This window comes from Chiloscyllium plagiosum, unplaced genomic scaffold, assembly GCF_037043375.1.
Source record: "Chiloscyllium plagiosum isolate Xiang-an unplaced genomic scaffold, Cpla_swu_hap1 HiC_scaffold_1, whole genome shotgun sequence".
NCBI classification, from domain to species: domain Eukaryota; kingdom Metazoa; phylum Chordata; class Chondrichthyes; order Orectolobiformes; family Hemiscylliidae; genus Chiloscyllium; species Chiloscyllium plagiosum.
The window spans coordinates 117,920,741-117,946,880 of NW_028270139.1; the positions used below are offsets into that span (position 1 = coordinate 117,920,741).

Sequence of the window (26,140 nt, forward strand, 5' to 3'; positions counted from 1 at the left end):
GTAAGGGAGCAGCCCCTATGGTCTGGTAAGACTATGGTAACACAACAGTAGGAGCATCCACCTATTGATCAAGAAAATTTTTCTTGAACACATTTCTTCCAATGTGTACATTAATTTTTGGCTTCTCAATCTCACCTTTAACAATATACTTGAAACGTTTAGAGATGTCTTTAATCCTTGCACCAGGAAAGCAACAAACCATCCTAAATTTGCCCCTAACAGGAGAGTCTCGGATAAAAATAATTCCATTAAATCTTGTCAAATGCTGCCTAACACAAGAATCATTACAAGTGTCCCAAATCTGACTAGCCCTTCTATTTTCCTCAGTGAGACTATCTCTTTCAACAGTTCCAAAAACGGAGTATCTATTTGATAGAGGAATAGCCATCTAGAGAACTTTGAATTACCTTCTTACCTTTCCTGACAGTCTCTTATCTGTTCTATTGTGTAATAACTTGTATAAATCTATTAGCCAACTCACTCTGTATACCTCATATATGACCTTCATAACATTAAGCTTCGACAAGGATGCTTCAATAACATGTTATATGTATAAAATAAACTATCCTTCATTGCCTACAGAAAATAATGTTAAAATGGAAAAAGTTAAAAATACTTATATATATCAAACATATAAAATCTAAAGTGCCCAAGACCTTAAAAATGCCTATGCTGATCCCTCATAATGTTCAGTACACCTCTAGGTCCTCCACTGTGACTATTCCATGATTCTGTGCTACACTTAATGATTTTGAAGATTAACATTTACATATTCATCTAAACAAATCTAGTCTCATTATATGTAAACATTCCCCAAGGCCCTGCCATTAACTGTGTAAGTCCTGCTCTGGTTTGCCTTACCAAAACCTCACATTTATCTAAATTAAACTCCATCTACCATTCTTCGGCCTATTGGCCCATCTGATTCCATTGTACTCTGAGATAATCCTCTTCACTGTATACTGCACCACCTATTTTGGTGTGTCCAATACTTATATCCAAATCATTAATGAAGAAAAATTGTAATTTTATAATCTTCTCCCACCTTCTCATTTAATCTTCACAGTTCATATACCAGTCCTTAGCCAAAATCTCAATTGAATACCTCAATAAATATTAATTTTTATGGAGGAAAAGGTTCTGCCTTATAGTCAAAGTTAATTTTTCAACTTTTTTTCAATTTACCAGGTTCACGTTTTTGATTTGAATGTTAATAAATATGAACCGATCTGCGAGCAAACTATTGTGAACAAGAAACGAAATAAACTCACACATATTGCATTCAATCCAACCTACCCTATTATAATGGTAGGAGATGAACGTGGTGGTGTATCAATCTTAAAACTCTCTCCAAACCTTCGCAAACAACCTAAGGTAAGAAAGTTTCTTAAAGTTGTACTTAAACGTGCAGGAGAATGCCAATTTTAGTCTAGAATATATTAAATTTGTTATTTTTGCAAGGTATTAACATTAATAAATGTTAAGCATGCAGTATGAATAAGGCATATTTTGACATCATAGAAGTGCTGTACATTAAGAGCTAGCTTCTCATATTGAGGAGCACTAAATACACACAATGTCGAATAGCACAATAGAGAACCGCCTCATAAAATGTGTGCAAGACTCAGTAACAGCCCTGTTTTGATGTAAGTGAGGGGAGATCTTTGGCAAATGAACAGAGTTGTGGCCTTGGTTAAATATATTGCATCTGTCTTTATAAAAAAACAGAAGGTGATAGCTTTGTGATATTATCACTGTTCTGTTAATGCAGAAACTCAGGTAATGTCCTGGCAACCTGGTGAGAATCCCACCATGGCAGATGGTAGGATTTGAACTCAGAAAAAATCTGGATAAAAAAATCTAATGATGCAACCTCAGTCAATTGTCAGGAGAAAACTCAATCTAATTCACTAATGTCCTTCAGCAAAGGAAATATGCCATCCTCACCTAGCCTACATATGATTTCAGACCACAAGCCATTCAATTTTAACAATCGCTACAGAGTCTCACAAGAGAAATTAAACTGGATAGACCTAGGCACTAGAAATGACAACAGCAAAAAATCAGCTCGTCAACCCTGTAAAGTCCTCCCTTACTAACATGTGATGACTAGTGCTAAAATTGAGAGAGATATCTCACAGACTAGTCATGCACCAATCATACTCATAGAATCACACCTTACAGAAAAATATTCCAGGCATCACCATCACCATCCTTGGATCGGTCCTGTTCCACTAGCAGGACAGACCCAACAGGTGTGGTAGCGTAATGATATATAGTCAGGAAGGATTTGTCCTGGGAGTCCTCAACATTAACTCAAGATCTAATGAAGTCCCATAGCATTAGGTTAGACATTGGCTAGGGTGCCACCTACTGACTACGATGTATCATTCTCTTGACGTAAGCACCGAGAATGGCAAGGGAGCAGAAAGTACTCTGGGTGGGGGATTTCAATGTCCACATCAAGAGTGGTTCACCAGAAACATTAATGACAGAGCTGATCAAGTACTAAAGGACACAGCTGCAAGTCTGAGGCAGATAGTGAAGAACCAGAAGAAGGAAGAACATACTAGATTTCATCCTTACCAATCTGCCTGCTGCAGAGGAATCAGTCCTTGGCATTGTCAGTGAGAGTGACCACCACACAGTCCATATGGAAATGACATCCCGTCACATTGATAATACCTTACACTGTGTTATGTGGTACTGTCAGTGTGCTAACTGATAGTGGGACACACTTCAGGCAGATCTAGCAATTCAGGAGTGAGCATCCATGAGGCACTGTGCACCATCCGCAGCAGAATTGTACTCCAATACAATCTGCAATCTCATGGATCAACATATTCCCCCACTCTGCCAATACCATACAGCCAGGGGACCAACTCCCTGCTTCAATGGGGAGTATAGGAGGCCATGCCAGGAGCAGCACCATCCATGCCTAAAAATGAGGTATCAACTTGGTGATGCTACAAAACAGGACTACTTGAGTGCCAGGCAGCAAGTGATAGAGCTAATAAATTTTACAATAGATCGGACGTAAGCTCTGCAGTCCTGCTACATCCAGACGTCAGTGTGGTGGACAACCAACCAAATCTCTGGAGGAAGAGGCTCATAAATATCTTGATCCTTGATGTTGGAAGAGCCCAGTACATCAGTGCAAAGATAAGGCTGAAGCATTTGGAACCATCTTCAGCCAGAAGTGCCAAGTGGATGGTCAATCTTGACCTCCTCCAGAATTCTCCAGCATCACAGATGCTAGTCTTCAGCCAATCAATTCACTCCACGTGATCTCAAGGGATGGTTGGAGGCACTAAATGTGGCAAAGGCTATGGGTCTTGACAACCTTCCAGCACTAGTACTGAAGACACGTGCTCCAGAACCTGCCACACCACTAGTCAATTTGTTACCGTATAGTTAGAACACTGGCATCTACCCAACAATGTGGAATATTGCCCAAGTATGTTCTGTACACAAAAAGTGGGACAAACGCAATCAGGCCAATTACCACCCCAGTCTACTCTTGATTTTCAGTAAAGTGATGGAAGGCCTAATGAACAGTATTATCAAGAAGTGGGGTCGTTTAGCTCATTTGACTGGATGATCGGCTTGTGATGCAGAATAATGTTTCAATTCCTCCACCACCTGAGGTTACCATGAAGCATTCTCCTTCTCAACCACTCCCCTCGCCTGTGTGTGAGGTGAGTCTCAGGACCAATGAGCTTGTGACCTTACTGCAGCCTCAGTTGAAATATGGATAAAAAGTTAGATGAGAATTTTTAGCCATTGACCTCAAAGTCATATTTAACGAAGTGTGACATGAATGAGCCATAGAAAAACTAGAGTCAATGGAATTGGGGATAAACTCTGTGATGGTTGGAGTCATACTTGGCACACACAAAGAAATTTGGAAGCAGGATTCCATTCTGGGATTCATATGATATGTAATGGATCGTTGACACTAACAAGTTGTTCTGGATAACCAAACCTCACAAAGGTCACCTCTCCAATGTTTCAATGATTTTCTCTGGAGATGTCGTCTTTATGATACAAACTTCAAACCATTTAGTATGAACATTAACCACTGAGAAAAACATTCACCCTTCAAAAGGTCCAGCTTAGTCAATAATGATTCTTTGCTATGGCCTTTCTGGCCATTCCCATTGGTATATTGACACAAATAGAGGTAGGTTAGAGCAAGCTGCACATATTCCCACCTTCTCCTCAATTTTGGAGTTGAGCCCTGGCTATCAAAAGTAGCTTCTGGCTATCTCCTTCATTCTGACAATGCCACAGTGACCTTTGCGTAGTTGATTTAATACACATTTCCTTAGCTGAGGTGGAATGATGACCCTCATTTGCCAGAAGAGACATCTGCTCATATGAATACTTCTCGTAGGTCTAGCTTCCATTTGACATATGGCTTCAGTTCTGAGGTTATTACTGTGATCTTGCCAAGTAGTATCACATCCATCACTTTGGATAATTTCTAATGTACTTCTTAACATGTTCTGCCATTACTGAGTGTTCTCTACTTTGCTTAAGGTAGAACATTTCTACTTAAGAACGGTTTGTAGCCCACTCATTGAGCAAAGGTAATCTAAGCAGCCCATCAGCATTCCCAAATAAGTTGAATTGACAATACCTAATTGTATAAATGGGCTGATAGCTACATCAGGGAGGAGAAAGTGAGGACTGCAGATGCTGGAGACCTGAAAAGTGTGGTGCTGGAAAAACACAGCAGGCCAGGTAGCATCTGAGGAGCAGGAGAATCGACGTTTCGGGCATAAACCTTCCTGAAGAAGGGCTTATGCCCAAAACGTCAATTCTCCTGCTCCCCGGATGCTGCCTGGCCTGCTGTGTTTTTCCAGCACCACACTTTTCAAAACTGATAGCTACATCACCCAACTCAGCATATGGCTTTCTGTGAGAGAAGGTGGCCCTGTATGAGGACCAATGGTGTGAACAATGGTCTGTGGTCTGTTACTAGGGTTAATTACCGGCCAGACAGATATTGGTGAAATTGTCTCATGGCAAACAAAATTTCTAGGGCTTCTTTCTCTATTTGTACATAGTTCATTTCTGCTCTGTTTAATGATCTTGATGCAAAGACTTTTAGCTTCTCTTCACCCCATGATTAAAATATCATCTAAGTAACACTGGACCTCTTCCAATCCACTTAACATCTGATCCATAGCACATTCAGAACTGAAATGAGGAAGAATTTCTTCATCCACTGGGTGGTTACCCTGTGACTCTCATTGCCCGCAGAGGGCCATGGAGGTCGAATCATTAAGTCTATTTAAGACAGAGATAGTTAGATTCTTGATTAGTAAGGGGATCAAAGGTTACAAGGAGAAGACAGGAGAATGGAGTTAAGAAACATATCAGTCATTATCAAATGGTGGAGCAGATTCAGTGGGTTGAATGGACTAATTCTGTTCCTATATATTATGGTCTAAAATTTTTTTGGTAAGGTACAAGGCCAAGTCTTGAGACTGCACATTTACATGAATCACTTTGCCTATAAATGTTCTTAGAACAACTTTTGTGGATTGCAGTACAATGTGACTCGCTGCTTCTGCCACACATTATCAAGTATCAATAATTCCTCTGTTCCAGTGTCCACCTCCATTCTTACCAGCTTGCCATTCAGCAAGGGAGTGACCCAGTTGGTGTCGCCAGCAATGGCCAATATGCTTAATAACAGCTTCTGTTTGAATTGTAAGTCTGGGCTTTCTTCATGTCCTTTTCAATCATTTAGATCTTACTCTTCGGTTTCTGTACTTACTATTCGTTTTTCATGTCTCTTTCTCAAACATGATGGCAGTTTTGTGTCTGTGTCGATGCTTATCTCTCAGCTCCCATTTAGTGAACTCTGTCAGCCTCCAATTTGTGTACTCATACTCATGCTTAGCTGTTGAGCTTCCTTTGCTGCTTATTCCATCAAGACTGTTATTTCCAGTTTCTTCTTAAAGTCTTGGTCCCTTTCTATCAGGGGAGGTGATGGCCTAGTGGTATTGTCACTGGACTGTTAATCCAGAAGCAAAGGTAATGTCCTGGGAGCCTGGGTTTGAATCCTGCAACAATAGTTCCAATGATAATGGAATTTGAATTTAATAAAATCTGAAATTATGTTTCTAATATGGACTATTTCTCGTCTTAAACTGCACAGCTTATCTGTCTCTGATAGTGTCATTTAAATTATCTCCAAATTAGCAAGATTACACTAACTTCTTTAAAATTGCTATAAAGTGGGAGATAGATTCACAATCATTCTGGTTGTGCTTGTGGAATCTGAATCTTTCAGCAATCATCAATGGTTTTGGTGAAAAATAGTTCATACAATTCCTACTATTTCTTCATATGTTTTGGAACGCAACTTCTCTGGCCATAACGGACTCCTCAGGAGGTGAAAAGATATTCCTACACAATACTCAGGAATGCAGGAAGGACAATATATACTTTATTAGCTAAAACAAAATAATTGAAACTCTTTGTGTAGGATTTCCAGCTATCTGTGTTTTCACCATACAGTCACATGGTGCTAAAATTTTCTTTTTTTTTAATGGAAAATGTCTAAACAGCACAATGTACAACAATTCAACTTTTGGCACTACATCACCTTTTCCCATGTAAAACAAGGCATTTCCTGGCTTCCTGTTTCTTTCTCTAACTAAAAACATTTCCCTTCATGTAAGAACTCATTATTCATAGTCTTCCATCAGCATGGAGCACATGGCGAGTTCACTTCTTTCCAGTGCAGCGATGGCATCTTTTGATTTCCTTTCTTTTTTCTGTTGAAGTACTTCCGAGATCTGCAAAGAGGACCACAATTTATTTTCAGTGAATCAAATGAATCTCAAAGCACTTTTGATCCTCATTACCAGATCTTTACCTGTGTTCAGTTCCAAGGAGGCCACATGTTAAACAGCCGGAGCTTTATTATGGAGATGTTCACTCTACAGGCAGCAAGGCACATTTACAACTTAGACTCAAGCTCCTGAAACATACCAAAATACAGAAAAGAACATAGACTAAGCAGTTTCCTAGCCAAACTGGCCAATGACATCATCATTACATTTTGTGATCGGTCTCTCAAAATGACAGTCCAACATACACAATTACACAACGGAACATAAGGTACAATAATTGTGATCTTAAACTGTTCAGAAGAATTTCTGTTCTTTAGATTAGTGCTTGGATACCTTGTAGGCTTTGTACAAAAGACCAATCCATCCTGCCTGGTTTTCTCCTAGGCTCTTCACCATGGCAATTAATCGCTTCCCAGCACAAAAGAGGAATCTTTGCACTGTGAATTCTTGAATAAATTTAACTACATTTTAAAGTTATTTTTGTTGTTTCTCAATGGTTTTCTGTCAGTGGCAGTTCAAGCAGTTTCAATATGCACTGCATCATCAAAAGCAATCTACTTGTTTTTAATGTCTGCTAATACAACTGATGTTCTTGTCTGTATTTTGGTATGTTTCAGGAGCTTGAGTCTAAGTTGTAAATGTGCCAAATTACTGGATGAGTTCACAATTATGCAGTCATTCTTGTTCTGTATTTTTACTATTTTTACAACATTATCAACTGATGCTAGGTTCCCTTTTATCTGAATTGACCTATTTTGTCTGGAATGTCAGTGAATTATATTTGTTTTTGATGAAACAAAGGAATGCTGAGATATTTACATCATCAATAGCCACAGGGGAGGTGCCGAAAGACTGGAGGTTGGCTAATGTGGTGCCATTATTTAAGAAAGGTAGTAAGGAAAAGCCAGGAAACTATAGACTGGTGAGCCTGATGTCAGTGGTGGGTAAGTTGTTGGAGGGAATTCTGAGGGACAGGATTTGCATGTATTTGGAAAGGCTAGGATTGATTAGGGATTATCGACATGGCCTTATGTGTGGGAAATCATGTCTTACTAACCTAATTGAGTTTTTTGAAGAAGTGATAAAGAGGATTGATGAAGGCAGAGCGATGAACATTGTCTATTTGGATTTTAGTAAGGTTCTGCATGGTAAACTAGTTAGCAAGGTCAGATCGTATGGAATACAGAGAAAACAAGCCATTTTGACACAAAATTGGCACAAAGGTGGTGGTGGAAAGTTGCTTTTCGGACTGGGACGAGCAGTGTGCTGCAAGGATTGGTGTTGATTCCACTGCTTTTTGTCATTTATATAAATAATTTGATTGTGAATTTAGGAGATATGGTTAGTAAGTTTGCAGCTATCACCAAAGTTGGGTAGTGTAGTGAACAGCGAAAGAGGTTAGCTCAGAGTACAATGGGACCTTTATCAGATGGGCCAATGGGCCGAGGAGTGGCAGATAGAGTTTAATTTAGACAAATGTGAAGTGCTGCATTTTGGTAAGGCAAATCAGAGCAGGATTCACACAGTTAATAGAAAGGACCTTTGGGTGCAGGTTCATAGTTCCTTCAAAGTGTAGTCGCAGATAAATAGGATTTTGAAGAAGGCATTTGGGGTACACTTGCCTTTATTGGTCAATGAATTGAATATAGGAGTTGGAAGGTCATGTTGCTGCTGTACAGTATATGGGTTAGGCCACTTTTGGAATACTACATTCAATTTTAGTCTGCTTACTGTGGAAAGGATGTTGTGAAACTTGAAAGGGTTCAGAAAAGATTTACAAGGATGTTGCCAGGGTTGGAGGGTTTGACCTATAAGGAGAGGCTGAGTAGGCTGGAGCTGTTTTCACTGGAGTGTCGGAGGCTGCAGGTGACCTTATAGAAGTTTATAAAATCATGTCGGGTATGGATAGGGTGAATAATCAAGGTCTTCTCTCTGAACTAGGCAGTCCAAAACTAGAGGGTACAGGTTGAAGGTAAGAGGGGAAAGATTTAAAAGAGATTTTGTAATGAAAATTTATTTTATCTGTGAAAAAGGACTGCAGTATACTCAATCTATGTAGAGATAAATGATAATGTCAGATCAGATTAACAACAAAAATCAGATTAACTTATTTTGGGGAAAAGAAAATGAAAGGACAGGCAAAGCTACAATCTGATAGCATCCATGTTCCCTTATTTGCTTTTATGTTTTAATTTGTTTTGTTAGAAATATTGTTGTTGTTGTTCCCCTTTGCAGCCTCCATTTTATTCAAGAAAAAAACGACATTACAGTTTTATGCTATGGTAATTGCCTCATTGTTGCACCACATCACTTGTTACCTTTAGAAGTTCCAATTGTCTCCCCTGATATACAGTAGTTTTCTGTATAGGATTGTTCCCTCTAGATACTTGCCTGTGTAAGTTAAATGAGTTTGAATATGCCAGAAAGAAGTAAGTAGGAAACTGAAAACTCAAGAAAAAAAAATCAATCAAAGAGGCTAATTGCATATGACCTTTCTGTCAAGGGGACTGGGGTATAAAGAAAATTAAGCTGTCTTCCAGTTGAATGGAACCTTGATCAAAAATTATGTTCAGTTTCAGATAATCTATTTTAGTACAAAGTAGTGCAGATGGGAGGAGCAACTTCCAAAGGACACCAAGAGATTATGTAATTAGGAAAATCTATAACAGTTGAAGTTTAATATCAGCAAGTGTGAGATCATCTGCTTTGAACTGAAGAAAATAAATGAGTATTTTCTAAATTGTAGATAAGCCAAGAAATACAGGATTCCAAGTTCACTTAACTACTTTTGAAAATGAATTTTATATCAAGGTGGCTGAATCATTTATGTAAATGATTTGAATATGAACATACAAGGTATGGTTAGTAAGTTTGCAGATGACACCAAAATTGGAGGTGTAGTGGCCAGCGAAGAGGTTATCTCAGAGTATAATGGGATCTTAATCAGATGGGCCAATGGGCTGAGGAGTGGCAGATTGGATTTAATTTAGATAAATGTGAAGTGCTACATTTTGGAAAGGCAAAGCAGGGCAGGACTTTTACGCTTAATGGGAAGTGTTGCTGAACAAAGAAACCTTGGAGTGCAGGTCCATAGTTCCTTGAAATTGGAGTAACAGGGAGATAGGATAGTGAAGAAGGCATTTGGTATGCTTGGCTTTATTGGTAATGCATTGAATATAGGAGTTCGGAGGTCATGTTGCTGCTGTACAGGACATTGGTTAAGCCATTTTTGGAGGACTGTGTGCAATTCTGGTCTTCCTGCTATTGGAAAGTTGTTGTGAAACTTAAAAGTGTTCAGAAAAGATTTACAAGGATGTTGCCAGGGTTGGAGGGTTTGGGCTATAGGGAGAGGTTGAATACACTGGGACTGTTTTCCCTGGAACATTGGAGCCTGAGAAGTGACCTTACAGAGGTTTATAAAATCATGAGGGGCATGGATAGGGTGAATATCCATGATCTTTTCCCCAGGGTGGGGAGTCCAAAACAGAGGCCATAGGTTTAAGGTGAGAGAAAATGATTTGAAAGGAACTTAAGGGGCAGCTTTTTCATGGAGAGGGTGGTCCGTGTATGGAATGAGCTGTCAGAGGAGGCAGGTACAATAACAACATTTAAGAGGCATCTGAATGTGTGTATGAATAGGAAATTTTCAGAAGGCTGTGGGCCAAATGCTGACCAATGAGACAAGGTTAATTTAGGATAGCTGGTCGGCATGAACGAGGTGAATTGAAGGGTCTGTTTCCATGCTGTACAGCTCTATGACTCTCTGGCTCATTACAGAGATTGTTTTTCCTTCAATAGAGCCTTTGTCAGACTCTGTCACAAGTGCTACATTCAATTTTTCACCTTAACTTTGGAGGTAGTGCAGTACAGATTCATCAATATCAGGGCCCACATAGCTAAATGATGAGTACAGATTAAAACTTGGCTTGAATGGCAACTGTGTCCATTTTTTCCATTGTGCCCAAGGATACTACTATCTTTCTTTTCTGATACCTAAACAAATTTTGCATGAGCATGAGAGATATAGATTAGTATGACACTGAACGGAGCTGGTGTCAAAGAGGTGAAAGGAAAACCCAATACATATTTTTAAAGGTGACCATGGATATGTCTGATATTGACTTAGTGGCAAAAAACATAGCAAAACAGATGAAAGATGTCAATAAATTGCTCTGCAGCAGATGCCATGACCTATAAATGACCAGCATGTTTCAATAACAAAGTGTTTTCATTGAAAGTGCAAAGTAAGCTATACAATTATGGTTTACGATGTGGAGATGCTGGAGTTGGACAGGGGTGAACAAGACCAAAAATCAAACAACACCAGGTTATAGTCGAACAGGTTTATTTGAAATTGCAAGTTTTTGGAGCTCTGCTGCTTCCTCAGGCATGGTATGATAGGGAGGTATAACACACAGTATTTATAAGCGAAACGTCAACAACATTAAAACTAGCTGCCTTTGTTGAATCCTTTAATCATTTAGGAGGTAGACTGCTGATTAAAGTACAAAATCCAGATTCCTTTCAAGTCTTTTTCCCCGATAATTAAAGATTTTAATCAATGTACAAGGAGTAATATTTCAGGTTAGACAATGCATTTTAGGTGCGAGGTCCAGTTTTGAGTTTCTGTTTTAAGCTGAGGTCCGGTTTTATTTTAACAGAAAAGAATCTTGAATGAAATAATTCTCCCAGCATGTGCTTAATATTTTCATAAAGACAAACATTATCTTCTCATTTTTAATGAAATCTGAATCTTCCTGTACACTGCGCCAATTCTGAATGGCTAACTCCTAAACTGAGACGTTTTCTTGTCAGTATTCGTTATTGCACACAGTTAGGACATTTTTCAATTCCAGACATTATCACACTAGCTTTAGTACATTGATCACTTAAGGGCCACAATTGGCATCAGGGAGGGAAAATCATCCATGGGGCTTACCGCTGCAAACTTAATTGGGGTGGAGGTGAGAAGGTAGTTCACTCCCCAGCTATGACTCTTCTGCCTGATTAAATGACCTCCTGCCATTAAATTCATCATTGGGGATGATACAAAAGCTATGCTATATGAATGAGGTTAACTCTGGAATTAAACACGATCAGCTTTCAAACGATGCACTGGGCCCTCCCAAATAGAATTAACTTGAGGTTTTCAGGGGTTCTCCAGCCAACAGCTAGGGGTCTCATCAGGTCCACAAGATTATGCATTTCCATGGAAAATAACTCAAATATAAGCAGGAAATCATGATCACTCTCCAGTCCTCCACCCAAATCCACAATCAGCAGAATTCTGAAAAATTCATTTCCATAAAAACCCAGAAAGTCCATCCAAAGCATAAGTTGGAGGGTTGTGGCATCATGTGGAAAACCAAGGTTAAGTTCAGCATGTCTGTAAGCAGTGTTCAATAGCCATTTCCTTATCATTTTACTTCTGGAATGAAAGACATTAGGTATGATGAGGACATGTAGATTGCAATTTCACATGGATTACTTGAAGTGTCGAACCAAAATTGCAATTTGAAGGAGTTGGGAGTTGAAAGCAAGAAGTGACAAACTTTTAGAATGGAGTTAGAATGGACAAAGGCTGTTTCCAGCTTTGGTGGCAAATCTCTTGGTGTGCTGCTAGGAGATGTGAGGAAACACAGGGGGATATTCTTCTCATGCGAAAGAAACTTGTTGTTGCCAAAAAATGCTGTGCTCCACGGAGATTTGAAAGAAAAAATCTTACAAAAATTAATGGTCAGTGAGAAGATTTAGAAAGTTTTAAAAACCAATGAAAGACAACCAAAAAAAAAGGGAAAAAATAAACGTTGAGGCAACTTTGAGGCAAGTGATATCAAGATGGACAGCAAAAAGCTTCTTTGAATAGTATGTGTCTAGTGCAGGAAGGTTTGTCCAGTTTAGGCAGTGGTATACTTTTGGCAGTGCATGGCAGGACAAAGATCTCCTTCTATATTGTATGATTCTATCATTCAGCAACAAAACATAGAGTCATAGAGATGTACAGCACGGAAACAGATCCTTCAGTCCAACTTGTCCATCCTGACCAGATATCCTAACCTAATATAGCCACACTTGGCCCATTTCCTTTTAAACTAGGTAAAAACAATGACTGCAGATGCTGGAAACCAGATTCTGGATGAAAGTGGTGCTGGAAAAGCACAGCAGTTCAGGCAGCATCCGAGGAGCAGGAAAATCGATTTCGGGCAAAAGCCCTTCAACAGGAATAGAGGCAGAGTGCCTGAAAGGTGGAGAGATAAATGAGAGGAGGGTGGGGGTGGGGAGAAAGTTGCATAGAGTACAATAAGTGAGTGGGGGTTGGGGATGAAGGTGATAGGTCAGAGAGGAGGGTGGGGGAAGGTAATTCATCCCCACCCCCACTCACCTATTGTGCTCAATGCTACTTTCTCCCCACTCCCACCCTCCTCTCATTTATCTCTCCACCCTTCAGGCACTCTGTCTGTATTCCTGATGAAGTGCTTTTGCCCGAAACGTCGATTTTCCTGCTCCTCGGATGCTGCCTGAACTGCTGTTGCTTTTCCAGCACCACTCTATCCCATATCCTTTTAAACCCTTCCTATTGATTTACCCATCCAGATGCCTTTTAAATGTTGCAATTGTACCAGCCTCCACCACTTCCTCTGGCAGCTCATTCCATACACATACCACCCTCTGTGTAAAAAAGTTGCCCCTTAGGTCTGTTTTAATTTTTTCTCCTCTCACCCTAACCAATGCCCTCCAGTTCTAGACTTCACCATCTCAGGGCAAAGATCTTGTCTATTTATCATATCTATGCCCCTCATGATTTTATAAACTTCTATAAGGTCACTCCTCAGCTTCAGATGCTCCAGGGAAAACAGCCTCAGCCTATTCAGCCTCTCCCTATACTCAAATCCTCCAACCCTGGCAACATCCTTGTAAATCTTTTCTGAACACTTTTAAATTTTACAACATCTTTTCAATAGGAAGGAGACTAGAATTACATACAATATTCAAAAAGTGGCCTAAATAATATCCTGTACAGCTGCAACAGGACCTCTCAACTCCTGTACTCAATGTTCTGACCATTAAAGGAAAGCATACCAAGCGCCTTCTTCACTATCCTATCTACCTGCGACTCTACTTTCAAGGAACTATGAACCTACACTCCAAGGTCTCTTTGTTCAGCAACACTCCCCAGCACCTTACCATAAAGTATAAGTCATGCTCTGATTTGCTTTTCCAAAATGCAGCACCTCACATTTATCTAAATTAAACTCCATCTGCTGCTCCTCAGTCCATTGGCCCATCTGATCAAAGTCCCATTGTAGTCTGAGGTAACCTTCTTCGCTACCCACTGCACCTCCAATTTTGGTGTCATCTATAAACTTACTATCTGTAACAGGTAACTGTAGGCCTCTTAGCTTAACATCTTTTATTGGTAAGATCTTAAGTTCTGTTATAAAGGATGTAAAAACAGAGCATTTAGAAATAAATAACATAGGCAGTCCCCAAGTTGCGAACGGGTTCCATTCTGGGGTCCACTCGCAAGTTGGTTTGTACACAGAACACAATGTAGGACAATATAAATGTAAGTACAGCAAAAGGTCACACGCCGGATCTTTCAAATTCCACCCCATATGAGATTGCATTCGTAAGTGTGAGTGTTCGTAAGTTGAAAATGTTTGTAAACTGGGGACTCCCTATCTCATCACACACAGTCAGTGTTGCTTCCAGAAGGGGAAATCACACCTGACAAAATTAGGCTACATAAGATAAAAGCCCAGGATGTTGAATATAGTATCTTAACATAGAGGATTGGATAACAATTAGAAGACAATTTAGAATGTAGGGGAATGGGTCTGGGTGGGTTGTGCTTTGGCGGGTCGGTATGGACTTGTTGGGCCGAAGGGCCAGTTTGCACACTGTGGGTAATCTAATCTAAAAGACAGTGAGTTGGGTTAAGAGGGGCACTTTGAGGATGGGAGCGAGCACTTTGTGGAATGTCACAGGAATCAGTGCTGAGGCCACAATTATAAAAAAGTGAATGTACTATAGCCAAGTTTGCAGATGACACAAAACAGATCATTTAGTCATTGAGATCTATAATACAGAAAAAAGCCCTTCAACCCATTGTGCCAGTCAAACGCAACCATTAACTATTCTGATCCAATTTTCCAGCAATTGACCCATAGCCTTGTATGCTTTGGCATCACAATTGTACATCTAAATACTTCTTAAGTGTTATGAGGTTCCTACCTCTACCACCCTCACAAGGCAGTGAACTCCAGATTCCCAACACCATTTGTGTGATAAAGACATGACTCACATTTCATCTAAACTTTCTGTCTCTACTTTAAGTCTATGCCCCCAATCATTAAAATGTTTTTTTCCTGTCTAGCCAATCTAGGCCTATCACAATTTTATATATCTCAATCTCATCTCCTCTGGTCTAAGGAAAACATCCCCAGTCTGTCCAATCTCTCTACATAATTAAAACTCTCCAGCCCAAGGAACATCCTAGTGGATCTCATCTTCACCCTCTCTGGTGCTACCATATGATTCCTATAAAGTGGATTCCAGAACTGCACAGAATCCCCCAGCTATGGCTTTATATATGTTGGGAAGGAAAGTGGTGGGGATGACACAAAGATTCTGCAGAAGTTAAGCAAGTTGGCAAAAACTTGGCAAATAGAATATAGTGAGGGCAATGTGAGATTATGCAGTATTGCAGGAAGAGTAGAGGATGGTCACAGAGTCTCCTGCACTACCTACCTTCCTCTACTATCCTTATTGTCCACCCATGCCCTTTCTGCCTGTTCAGTCTTCAAGTTCAGTGTGCCCACACATGAAATGTGCTACCTTTAATATATTCCAGAATACAAGGTCTTCAGGCGAGACAGGACTGAATATTATTTCAATGTGGAAAGACTGCAGAAAGCTATATCAGAGAGGGATTTGGAAGCCTTCATGCATACATTACAAAACACAGGATTACAAATTCAGCAAGGACAAGCAATAAATGCTGGTCAGCCAGCGATACCCACATGACACAAATGAATAAATAAAAAAAGGTAATAGTCAAGGCAAATGAAATGTTGACTTTCATTTCAAAGGGAATGGAGTATAAAATAGCTAAGTCTTGTTCAAAATATAGAACGTGACATTTAAACCACACCAGGAAGACTGTGAACAGTTTTGGTCTGTATATTTAAGATACACTGGCATTGGAGGCAACCCAGAGATGGTTCACTAGGTTGATCCTGGGTATGGACAAACTGTCTCATGAAGAGATATTGAGTAAGTTAAGTCTCTACTCATAGAGTCATAGATCTGTCCAGCATGGAAACAGACCCTTTAGTCCAACTCGTCCATGCCGACCAGATATCCTAAATTAATCTTGTCCGATTTGCCAGCATTTGGCCCAGATCCCTCTAAACCTTTCTGACTCATTTACCCATCAAATGCATTTTAAAGTTTGTTATTTTACCAGCCTCCACCACTTCCTCTGGCAGCTCATTTGATACACCCATCACCCCGACATGAAAGTGTTGCCGTTTTGGTCCCTTTTAAATCTTTCTTCTCTCACCTTAAAACTATTCCCTCTAGTGTTGGACTCCTCCCATCCCAGGGAAAAGATCTTGCTTATTTGCCCTATCCATGCCCCTCATGATTTTATAAACCTCTTTAAGATCACCCCTCAGCCTCTGACGCTCCAGGAAAAATAGCCCCAGCCTATTCAGCCTCTCCCTATAGCTCAAACTCTCCAACCCTGGCAACATCCTTATAAATCTTTTCTGAACCCTTTCAAGTTTAACAACATCCTTCCAATAGCAGGGTGACCAGAATTGCATGCAGTATTCCAAAAGAGGCCTAACTAACATCCATTTGAAGTTTAGAAGAATGAAAGGCATGTTTTATTGAAATATATAAAATTCTGAGAGGTCCTGACAGACTAAATGCAGAAAAGTTGTTTTCCCTTGTGGGCAAGTCTACGACCAGAGGGAATAATCTCAGAGTGAAGTGTTACCAATTCAAGATAAGAAGGAATTTCTACTCTATGGAATTTTTTTGCTGTAGAGGCTCTGTTATCAAGTTGAGATAGATTTTGAATTTTGAGAATCATGGACAAAGGCTCCTTAATCTCTGTTCTGTAACTTTCTACAGTCTTTCTCCATTTAAATAATATTCAGCTCCAACAACATGGGCTCTGATCTTATTAAGTAGCCTAATATGTGATACCTCACCAAATTCCGCTGAAAATCCAAATATATTTGTTCCACTACTTCCCCTGTATTTATTCTGCTTTTTACATCCTCAAAGAATTCTAATAAATTTGTCAATTTCGAGGTGATGGGTGTATCAAATGAGCTGCCAGAGGAAGTGGTGGAGGTTGGTAAAATAACAAACTTTAAAATGCATTTGATGGGTAAATGAGTCAGAAAGGTTTAGAGGGATCTGGGCCAAATGCTGGCAAATCAGACAAGATTAATTTAGGATATCTGGTCGGCATGGACGAGTTGGACTAAAGGGTCTGTTTCCATGCTGGACAGATCTATGACTCTATGAGTAGAGATTTAACTTACTCAATATCTCTTCATGAGTTATCAAATCTGCTTGATCATTTTTCATATTTCTAAATGCTCTGCTATTACATCCTTTATAATAAGCTTTAACATTTTCCTGCAGTTACTTTTTGGGTCCTTCCTTTTTTAAATAAAAGTGTTGCTTCAGTCCATTTCACACATGCCAACCAGGTTTCCCCAACTAGTTGCCCTGTGTTTGGCCTATAGCCCTGTCAACATTTCCTATTCATGTACCTGTCCAAATGTCTTTTAAATATTGGTAATTGTACCTGCATCTACCACTTCCTCTTGTAATTCATTCCATGTGCGCACCAACCTCTGCATGACACAGTTCCTCTGCTCTCTTTTAAATCTTTCCCCTTTCACCTTAAACCTATGCCATCTGGTTTTGAATTCCCTTACCTGAGGAAAAAAACCCTTGTTATCCACCTTATCTATGCCCCTCATTATTTCATAAACCTCCAAAAGGTCACTGCTCAACTTCCTACACTCCAGTGAAAAGAGTCCCAGCCTCTTCAGCCTCTCTTATAACCCAAACCCGCCAGTCCTGATACCATGCTTACAAATCTTTTCTGCACACTTTCCAATTTAATAATATCTCTCCTATAGCAGAGTGACCAGAACTATATGCAGTACTCTAAAAGTGGCTGCACCAATGTCTTGTACAGGCACAACATAACATCCCAACTCTTATACTCAATGCTCTGACCACCAAAAGCAAGCATGCCAAATACCTCCTTCACCACCATGTCTACCTGTGACACCACTTTCAAGGAACTATGTACCTGAACCCCAAGGTATCTCTATTTGACAACACTCCCCAGCACCAAACCATTAACTGTGTATGTCCTGGCCTGGTTTGTCATGCCAAAATGCAACACCTCGCATTTATCTAAACTAAATTCCATCTGCCACTTTTCAGCCCGTTGGCCCAGCTGATCAAAATCCTGTTGTACTTTTACATAACCTTCACTGGGAGAAAGTGAGGACTGCAGATGCTGGAGATCAGAGCTTAAAAATGTATTGCTGGAAAAGTGCAGCACTGTCCATGATATCACCGCAAGCGTACTAATCATACTTCCTGTATTCTCATCCAAATCATTAATGGAAGTGACAAACAACAGTGGACCCAGCATCAATTCCTACGGACCGCGGTTGGTCATAGACCTCCTGTCCAAAAGAACAACCTTTCTACCGCCATCCTCTAGTTGGCTAGCTCTCCCTGGATCCCATTTGATCTAATTTTACTAAGCAGTCTACTATGCAGAACTTTGTCAAAGGCCTTACTAAAGTCCATGTAAATAACGTCTACCACTCTAACATTATCTACCTTCAAGTCACATCCTCAAAAAACTCAGGTTTGTGAGCACAATTTCCCATGCTCATGCTGACTATCCCTAATCAGCCCTTGCCTCTCCAACTGCATGTAAATTCTGTCCCTCAGAATCCCCATCAACGACTTACCCACCATTGATATCAGACTGACTGGCCTATAGTTCACTGGCTTTTCTTTGTGGCTTTTCTTAAATAAAGGCATAACATTAACACCTTATCCATGCTGTAAATGATATAAATATCTCTGTTAGGGGCACACAATTTCTTCCCTAGCTTCCCACAATGTCCTAGGATATACTTGATTTGGAGAAAATGAGGACTGCAGATGCTGGAGATCAGAGTTGATAGTGTCGTGCTGGAAAAACGCAGCAGGTCATGCAGCATCTGAGGAACCGCCTGAAATGTTGATTCTCCTACTCCTCGGATGCTGCATGACCTGCTGTGCTTTTCCAGCACCACACTGTACACTTGATTAGGTCCTGGGGATTTATTTACCTTTGTACATTTTAAAACCTCCACAACTTCCTCTTATATTATGTGAACTTCTTTCAAGTTATCACTATTTATTTCAGCACGTTCCTTAGCTTCCATAGTCATTCTCCACAGTAATTACTAACACAAAATATTAATTTAGTATCTCACCCATCTCCAGTGGTTCAATACATTAATAACCTTATTGGTTTCTAAGAGTCCCTAATCTCTCAACAGTTGCTCTTTTGTCCTTAATGTACTTGGAGAATCACTTCTCCTTAACCTTATCTGCTAAAGCTATCTAATATCCCTTTTTTACCCTCCTGATTTCCTTCTTAAGTATGCCCCTACTACCCTTATATAACTTTAAGGATTCACTTGAGCCCAACTGTCTATACCTGACATTTGCCTCCTTTTTCTTGACCAAAACCTCAATATCTCTAGTCATTCACTGTTCTCTACTCCTACCAACTTTGCTCTTCGCTCTAACAAGAATATACTGTCTCTGAACCCGCATTATTTCACTTTTGAAGGCCTCCCACTTGCCAAATATCCTTTTACCTACAATCAGCCTAACCAATCAACTTTTGAAAGTTCCTGTCTAATACCGTCAAATTTGGCTATGCTCCAATTTATAACTTCAATTTTTATACAAGGCCCATCCTTTGCCATAACTATTTTAAAACTTATAGAATTATGGTCACTGGTCCCAAAGTCCTCCCCCAGTAACATTTCAGTCACTTGCCCTGGCTTATTTTCCAAGAGAAGGTCAAGTTTGCTCCCTCTCTAGTAGATACATCCAGATATTGATAAAAGAAAGTTTTCTTGAACACACCTTAACAACTTCCTCCCCATCCAAGCTCTTAACACTGTGGCAGTTCCAGTCATCATTTAGGAAGTTAAAATCCCCTACTCTTACAATCCTATTATTCTTACAGATATCTGAGATCTCCATACATATCATCTGTGGAGCCAGCACTTTCCAGCATCCACAGTTCTTTGTGTTTTTTCATTTCATCTCAGTGGTGGAGAAACAATTGGAAGCAACTCTGAGAGATGGGTTTAATTTGCACTTGGAGAGGCAGGGATTAATCAAGAACAGTCAGCGGTTTTGTTGAGGGAAATTCATGCCTGACCAATTTTGATTGAATCTTTGGAGAGGTGACCAGGTATATAGATGAGGGCAATGTATTTGAAATAATCTACTTGGACTTCAGAAAGGCTTTTGATTAGATCCCGGATGGGAGACTAATACCGAAGATAAAAGCCAATGGGATCCAAGGAAATTTGGCAAATTGGAGGTAGAGTTAGCTGAGTGGCAGGAAGTCAAGTGATGGTCAAGTATCTTTGTCACTGCAAGTCTGTGTCCAAGGATCAGTGTTGAGACTCTTACTGATTGTGGTGTAGATAAAAGATTTAAATTTGAATGTAGGAGGGTTGATTGTGAATAGTACATTAATCAGTTGTGTGTTAAATCGTGAGGATGATAGCTTGAGGTTACAGGATGAAATACTTGGACTTGTGAGATGGGTTGATTAGTGACAAATGGACTTCAATCTGGATAAATGTGTGGTGATGGACTTGGGCAGGACAAAAAAGTTAATACATGATCAACAATAGGACCTCTAGAAGCATCAAAGATCAATGGGACATATCCACTGGTCCCTTAGGGTATCAGGATAGGTAGATAAAGTGGTTAAGAAGGTGTGTGGGATACTTGCCTTTATTAGCTGAGTTTAAGAGCAGGGAGGTTATGCTGGAACTGTATGAAACATTGGTTAGGCTGCCGATAAAGTATTGGATTCTTTTCTGGAATTCACATTACAGGATTGCACTGGAAAGGATGCAAAGGAGATGTACTGGAATGTTGACTGAGTTGTAGAGTTTTAGATATGAAGAGAAATTGGATACACTTTGTTGTTTTCCTTGGAGCAAAGCAGATGGAGAAGAGACTTGGTTGAGCTGCTTAAAATTAATGGGGGGGATGAATGCAGTAAATACTTTTGCCTTTGATGGAGGACTCAGTGACTAGGGGATATAAATTTGAGGTATGGGGCAGGAGGTTTGGTTGGGATGAGGAAATTGTTTTGACCCAAAGGGTGGTGAGAATCTGGAACTCACTGTCTGTAAGGGTGTTCGAGGCAGAAATCCTCATAACATTCAAGTAGTATTTAGATGTAGTCTTGCATTGCCAAGGCATACAAGCCTATGGGCCAAATGCTGGAAATGAGATTATAATAATTAGGTGCTTGTTTTGATCGATGCAGAGGTGATAGGGCTAAGGGTCTATTTCTGTGTTGTAGACTTCTATGACTCAATGACACCATGTTTACCCTCAACATTTGTTTTCTAACTCATTGTTCTTAGGTCATCTTTTATTGGTTCCCTAATCCTCTGATTTATCAGTAATCTTTGCTTCACTGTATGTTTTTCTTTCAATTTGATGTTATCCTTAAATTCCTGGTTAACCATGGTTGGTTTATTCCCTACCTAGAATCCTCTCCATCACTGAAACATATCTTGGTTATGAGCCTTAAATTAGTTTCTTAAATGTCTGCTATTCTTCCTCAGCTGTCTTTGCTGCTAAATATCTTTCCCAGTCCACTCCAGCTGGCTCTGCCTTCATTTTTTTTTGCAATTGTTTAAGCTTAGTGCAGTTGTTTCTGACCTAAGTTACTCCCTCTCAAACTGAATACTAACAGTGTTACAATAGCTGTTTCTAAGGGGATTTTAAACGCTGACATTATTTATTAAATCTGTCTTGTTACACATGACTGGGTCCAAAATAGCCAGACCGCTGATTGGGCTGATAACATATTGTTCTCAGAACTGTCCTGAATACACTGTATGAATTTGTCCTCGTGACTACCTCTGCCAATCTGACTATCCCAATCTACATGAAGATTAAAGTTATCCATGATTTAATGTACTGCCTTTGTCACATGCCCTCATGGTCTTCTAATCTATTCTGTGTCGCATTATTTAGCCACTGTTAGGGGGTCTATAGACTATTTCTACCTTCTTCTTTCCCCTTTTGTTTCTTGTCTCCACCAAAATGGATTCAAGGTCTTCCAATCAAAAATGATTTTTTGTTATTGTATCTATTCCATCTCATATCAACAATGCTACCCCACCACCCTTTCCTTCCTGCCTGTTCCTTTGACAAGTCAGACATCACTAAATGTATAGTTAGCACCTTTGATCTCCTTTTAACAATGTCTCTGTAATGGCTACAGGATTATACCATGAACCTATATTTGTGACATTAGTTTATTTATTTTGTTCCGAATGCCATGCACGTCTAAGTAAGATGTTATTAGTTTTGTTTCTTTTTTACCATTTTTCCTGTTTTACCCTATTTATTGCTGTTATTTACATTTTTATACTCTGTCCTTTCATGATCCACTCTCGGTATCTATAATGATTGGAACGAGGGACAGGCAGATCTCACTGAGTATGAGATCCCTGATTGGGGCTGTTAAACTGGGTCAATCAGGGAGCCCTAGCTGAAGGATATAAATAGGAGATTCAGAGAGTCTCCTCACTTTAGAGTCTGGCTCCAAGCTAGCTGGTCAGAGTCCATGTACTGCACCCATGTAAATAAAGGATGACTTGTTGACCGGATACTGGCCTCTGTGCAGTTATTTTAGTATGGTTATCCAAATAGCTGTCCTGTACTGCTGCCTTATTCTCTTGTTTTTTGAAAGAGGAGGCAAATTTAGTGAAAGGTGATAATGTAGGAATCATATATATTATGCAGGGTTTAAAATATTTTTGAGGGCTTAAGATTTTTGAGAACCATCTTGGATTTTGCAGAATACTTTTGCGGTTTTAGGGACTACTTTTTCATTCTAACTAACTTAGTCACATAGTAATAATACATTCTGTATGTATATTGGTATAACTGGAAGGTTAGAGTTACAAGCAGAGGCTGGATAGGATGGGACTGTTTTCTTGGAGCGTCGGAAATTGAAGAGTAACCTTATAAAGACTTATAAAATCACGAGAGGCAGAGAAAAGCTGAATAGCAAAGGTCTTTTCTCTAGGATGGGGGAGTTCAAAACCTAGGGGCATATTTTTATTAGAGGAAAAATATTTACAAGGAACCCAAGGGGCAACTTTTTTGCTCAGAATGGTTCATATGTGGAATGAACTGCCAGAGGAAGTGGTACATGCCGATACAGTTATAACATTTAAAAGACATTTGGATACAGTGAAAGTTTTCATAAGTCATCACACAGTGGCGTCTACAATCAATGACAGAAGTCTTACATAATAAAAAAATGTAGAATTTAGACAAAGTTCATTACAGTTCAGTTAATGGCTCCTGGGCTTGGGGAACGCTGATTAAGGAATGATGGAATACTTTGAAAAGCAGCCAGGATGAGATTGCCAATCTGGGACACCACCATGCTGGAATGAGACTGCCATTCTGGAACAAGACTGCCATCCCAGGCCCGTGGAATGCTCCGCTGAAGGAAACCGCAAGTCCTGGATGAGACAGTCTGGCCAGACCACTGGAACACCTAGAAACTGAAGATGAAGAAGACCTCCACATGGGGATTGTGGAGAATCGCTTGATGAAGGAGCAGTGCCCTGAAAGCTAGTACTTCCAAATAAACCTGTTGGACTATAACCTGGTGTTGTGTGATTTTTAACTTTGTACACCCCAGTCCAATATCAGCGTCTCCAAATCATGTCCACATGGAGAAGAGATCTCCACATTGGGACAAAATTGCCATGCTGGAAGACCTCTCCTCCTTTAGGCACTTGAGCCCAGCCACGGACTCGAAGCCTCAGCTTAACCTGCCGGGGCAATCAGACCAGGACCTGCTTCTTGCTCACCAGGAGACCTGGAGCTGGGGTGGAACCACGTCTGCCTTGTCCCAGTATTGAATAGGAAAGCTTTAGGAGAATATGGGCCAAATGCAGGCAAGTGGAACTAGCTTAGTTTGGGAAACTTGGTTGGCATGGGCAGGTTGGATCAAAGGATCTGTTTCTGTGTTGTACTACTCTATGATTCACACAGAAATGGAATAAGGTTTTCTTTTAAGTGTTCACTAATACTAAAAGCCACAGGATATGAGACAAACCTTAATTTCAAACAGAATATGGATGTTTCAATTGCCCCAAGACAACAAATATATTTTTTTACAATTCATTCACAGGATGTGGCATTGCTGGCTGGCCAGCATTTGTTATCTGTCCTTAGTTCCTTGAGAAGGTGATGGGGAGCTTCTTTCTTGCATAGCTGCAGTCCACATGTTGTAGGTTGACCTACAATGGCATTAGAGAGAGAATTCAGGATTTTGACCCAGCAATAGTGAGGGAATGGCAATTTATTTCCAAGTCAGGATGGTGTGGTTTGGAGAGGAATTTGTAGGTGGTGGTGTTCCCATACATCTGTTGCCCTTCTCCTTCTAGGTAAAGGTCATGGTGATTTTCAAAGGTGCTGTCAAAGGAACATTGGAGAGTTTTTACAGTGCATTTTGTAGATGGTACACACTGCTGCCAGAGGTTTGGTGGTGGAGGGTATGCATGCTTATGTCTGTAATGCCAATCCAGTGGACTGCTTTGTCCTGGTTGGTGTCAAGCTTCTTGAGTGTTGTTAGAGTTGCACTCATCCAGGCAAGTGGGGGGTATTCCATCACACTCTTGACTTGTGCCTTGTAGTTGGTGGACAGGCTTTGGGGAGTTAAGAGGAGAGTTCCTTACCACAGTATTCCCAGCCTTTGATATGCACTTGTAGCCATTGCATTTATATGATGAGTCCAGGTGAGTTTCTGGTCAATGATAACCCCAAAGGTGTTGATAGTGGGGGATTCAGTATGTAAACACCATTGAATGTCAAGGGATGATAGTTAGATTGTCTCTTAGTGGAGATGGTCAATGCCTGGCATTTGTGTGATATGAATGTTTCTTGCCACTTCTCAGCCCAAGTCCAGATATTATCTGGATCTGGTTGTATTTGAACATGGATTTCTTCAGTACCCAACGAATCACAAATGGCGCTGATCATTGTGCAGTTATTAATGAACTTCCCTACTTCCAACTTTATGATGGAGGGAAGGTTATTGATGAAGCAGCTGGAGATGATTGGGCCTGGGACTACCAGCAGAGATGTCCTGGAGCTGATATGACTAATCACCAACAACCACAACCATCTTCCTCTGTGCCAAGTATTACTACAACCAGCGGGCAGTTTGCCCCTTCATAACCGGGTAGTGTCTCCCATCCATCCTCCTCCTCTGACCGAAAAAAAAGGTTCTGTGCACCAGATTGGTAAGGTGACTAGTTTTTAATTTCTTTTTTAGTTTTCAATAGTCTTGTTGGTAATTTAGAACAGTGGGAATGGAAGTTAGGGCAGTTGAATGTTCCTCCTGCAGAATATGGGAGGTAAGGGTCACCACTAGTGTCCCTACTGACTTCCTCTGCAGGAAGGGCACCCAACTCCAGCTCCTTAAAAACCGCGTGAGGGAACTGGAGCTGGAGTTGGATAAACTTCGGGTCATTCGAGAGGCGGAGGGAGTTATTGAGAGGAGTTACAGGGAAGTAGTCATACCTCAGATAAAAGAAGAAGGGAAATGGGTTACCATCAGGGGATGGAAAGGGAACTGGCAGACAGTGCAGGGATCCCCGTGGTCATTCCCCTCAACAAGAATACTGTTTTGGATACTGTTGAAGGGGGCACTAACCACGGGTAAGCAATGGGGCACAGAGTCTGTCACTGTTGCTCAGAAGGGAAGGGGAAAGAGGAGCAGAGCATTAGTCATTGGGGACTCCATAGTTAGGGGGACAGATAGGAGGTTCTGTGGGAATGAGAGAGACTCGCGGTTGGTGTGTTACCTCCCAGATGCCAGGGTACGTGATGTCTCTGATCGTGTTTTCGGAATCCTTGTG

General features: G+C 40.3%; 1 protein-coding gene across 3 annotated transcripts in view; it reads left to right on the forward strand.

Annotated features, from left to right (window-relative positions):
• Positions 1-26,140, forward strand: part of dnai1.2 (dynein, axonemal, intermediate chain 1, paralog 2) — a 294,979-nt gene that overhangs the window by 236,964 nt on the left and 31,875 nt on the right. For 2 of the 3 annotated variants that reach the window (XM_087990134.1, XM_043683992.2), the window contains one exon: positions 1,189-1,374. In XM_087990134.1, the coding sequence (XP_087846260.1) occupies positions 1,189-1,374 (186 nt within the window). Of the gene's footprint in view, positions 1-1,188; positions 1,375-5,619; positions 5,722-26,140 lie in introns of all 3 variants that reach the window. The other variant, XR_015757982.1, reaches the window with a different exon arrangement.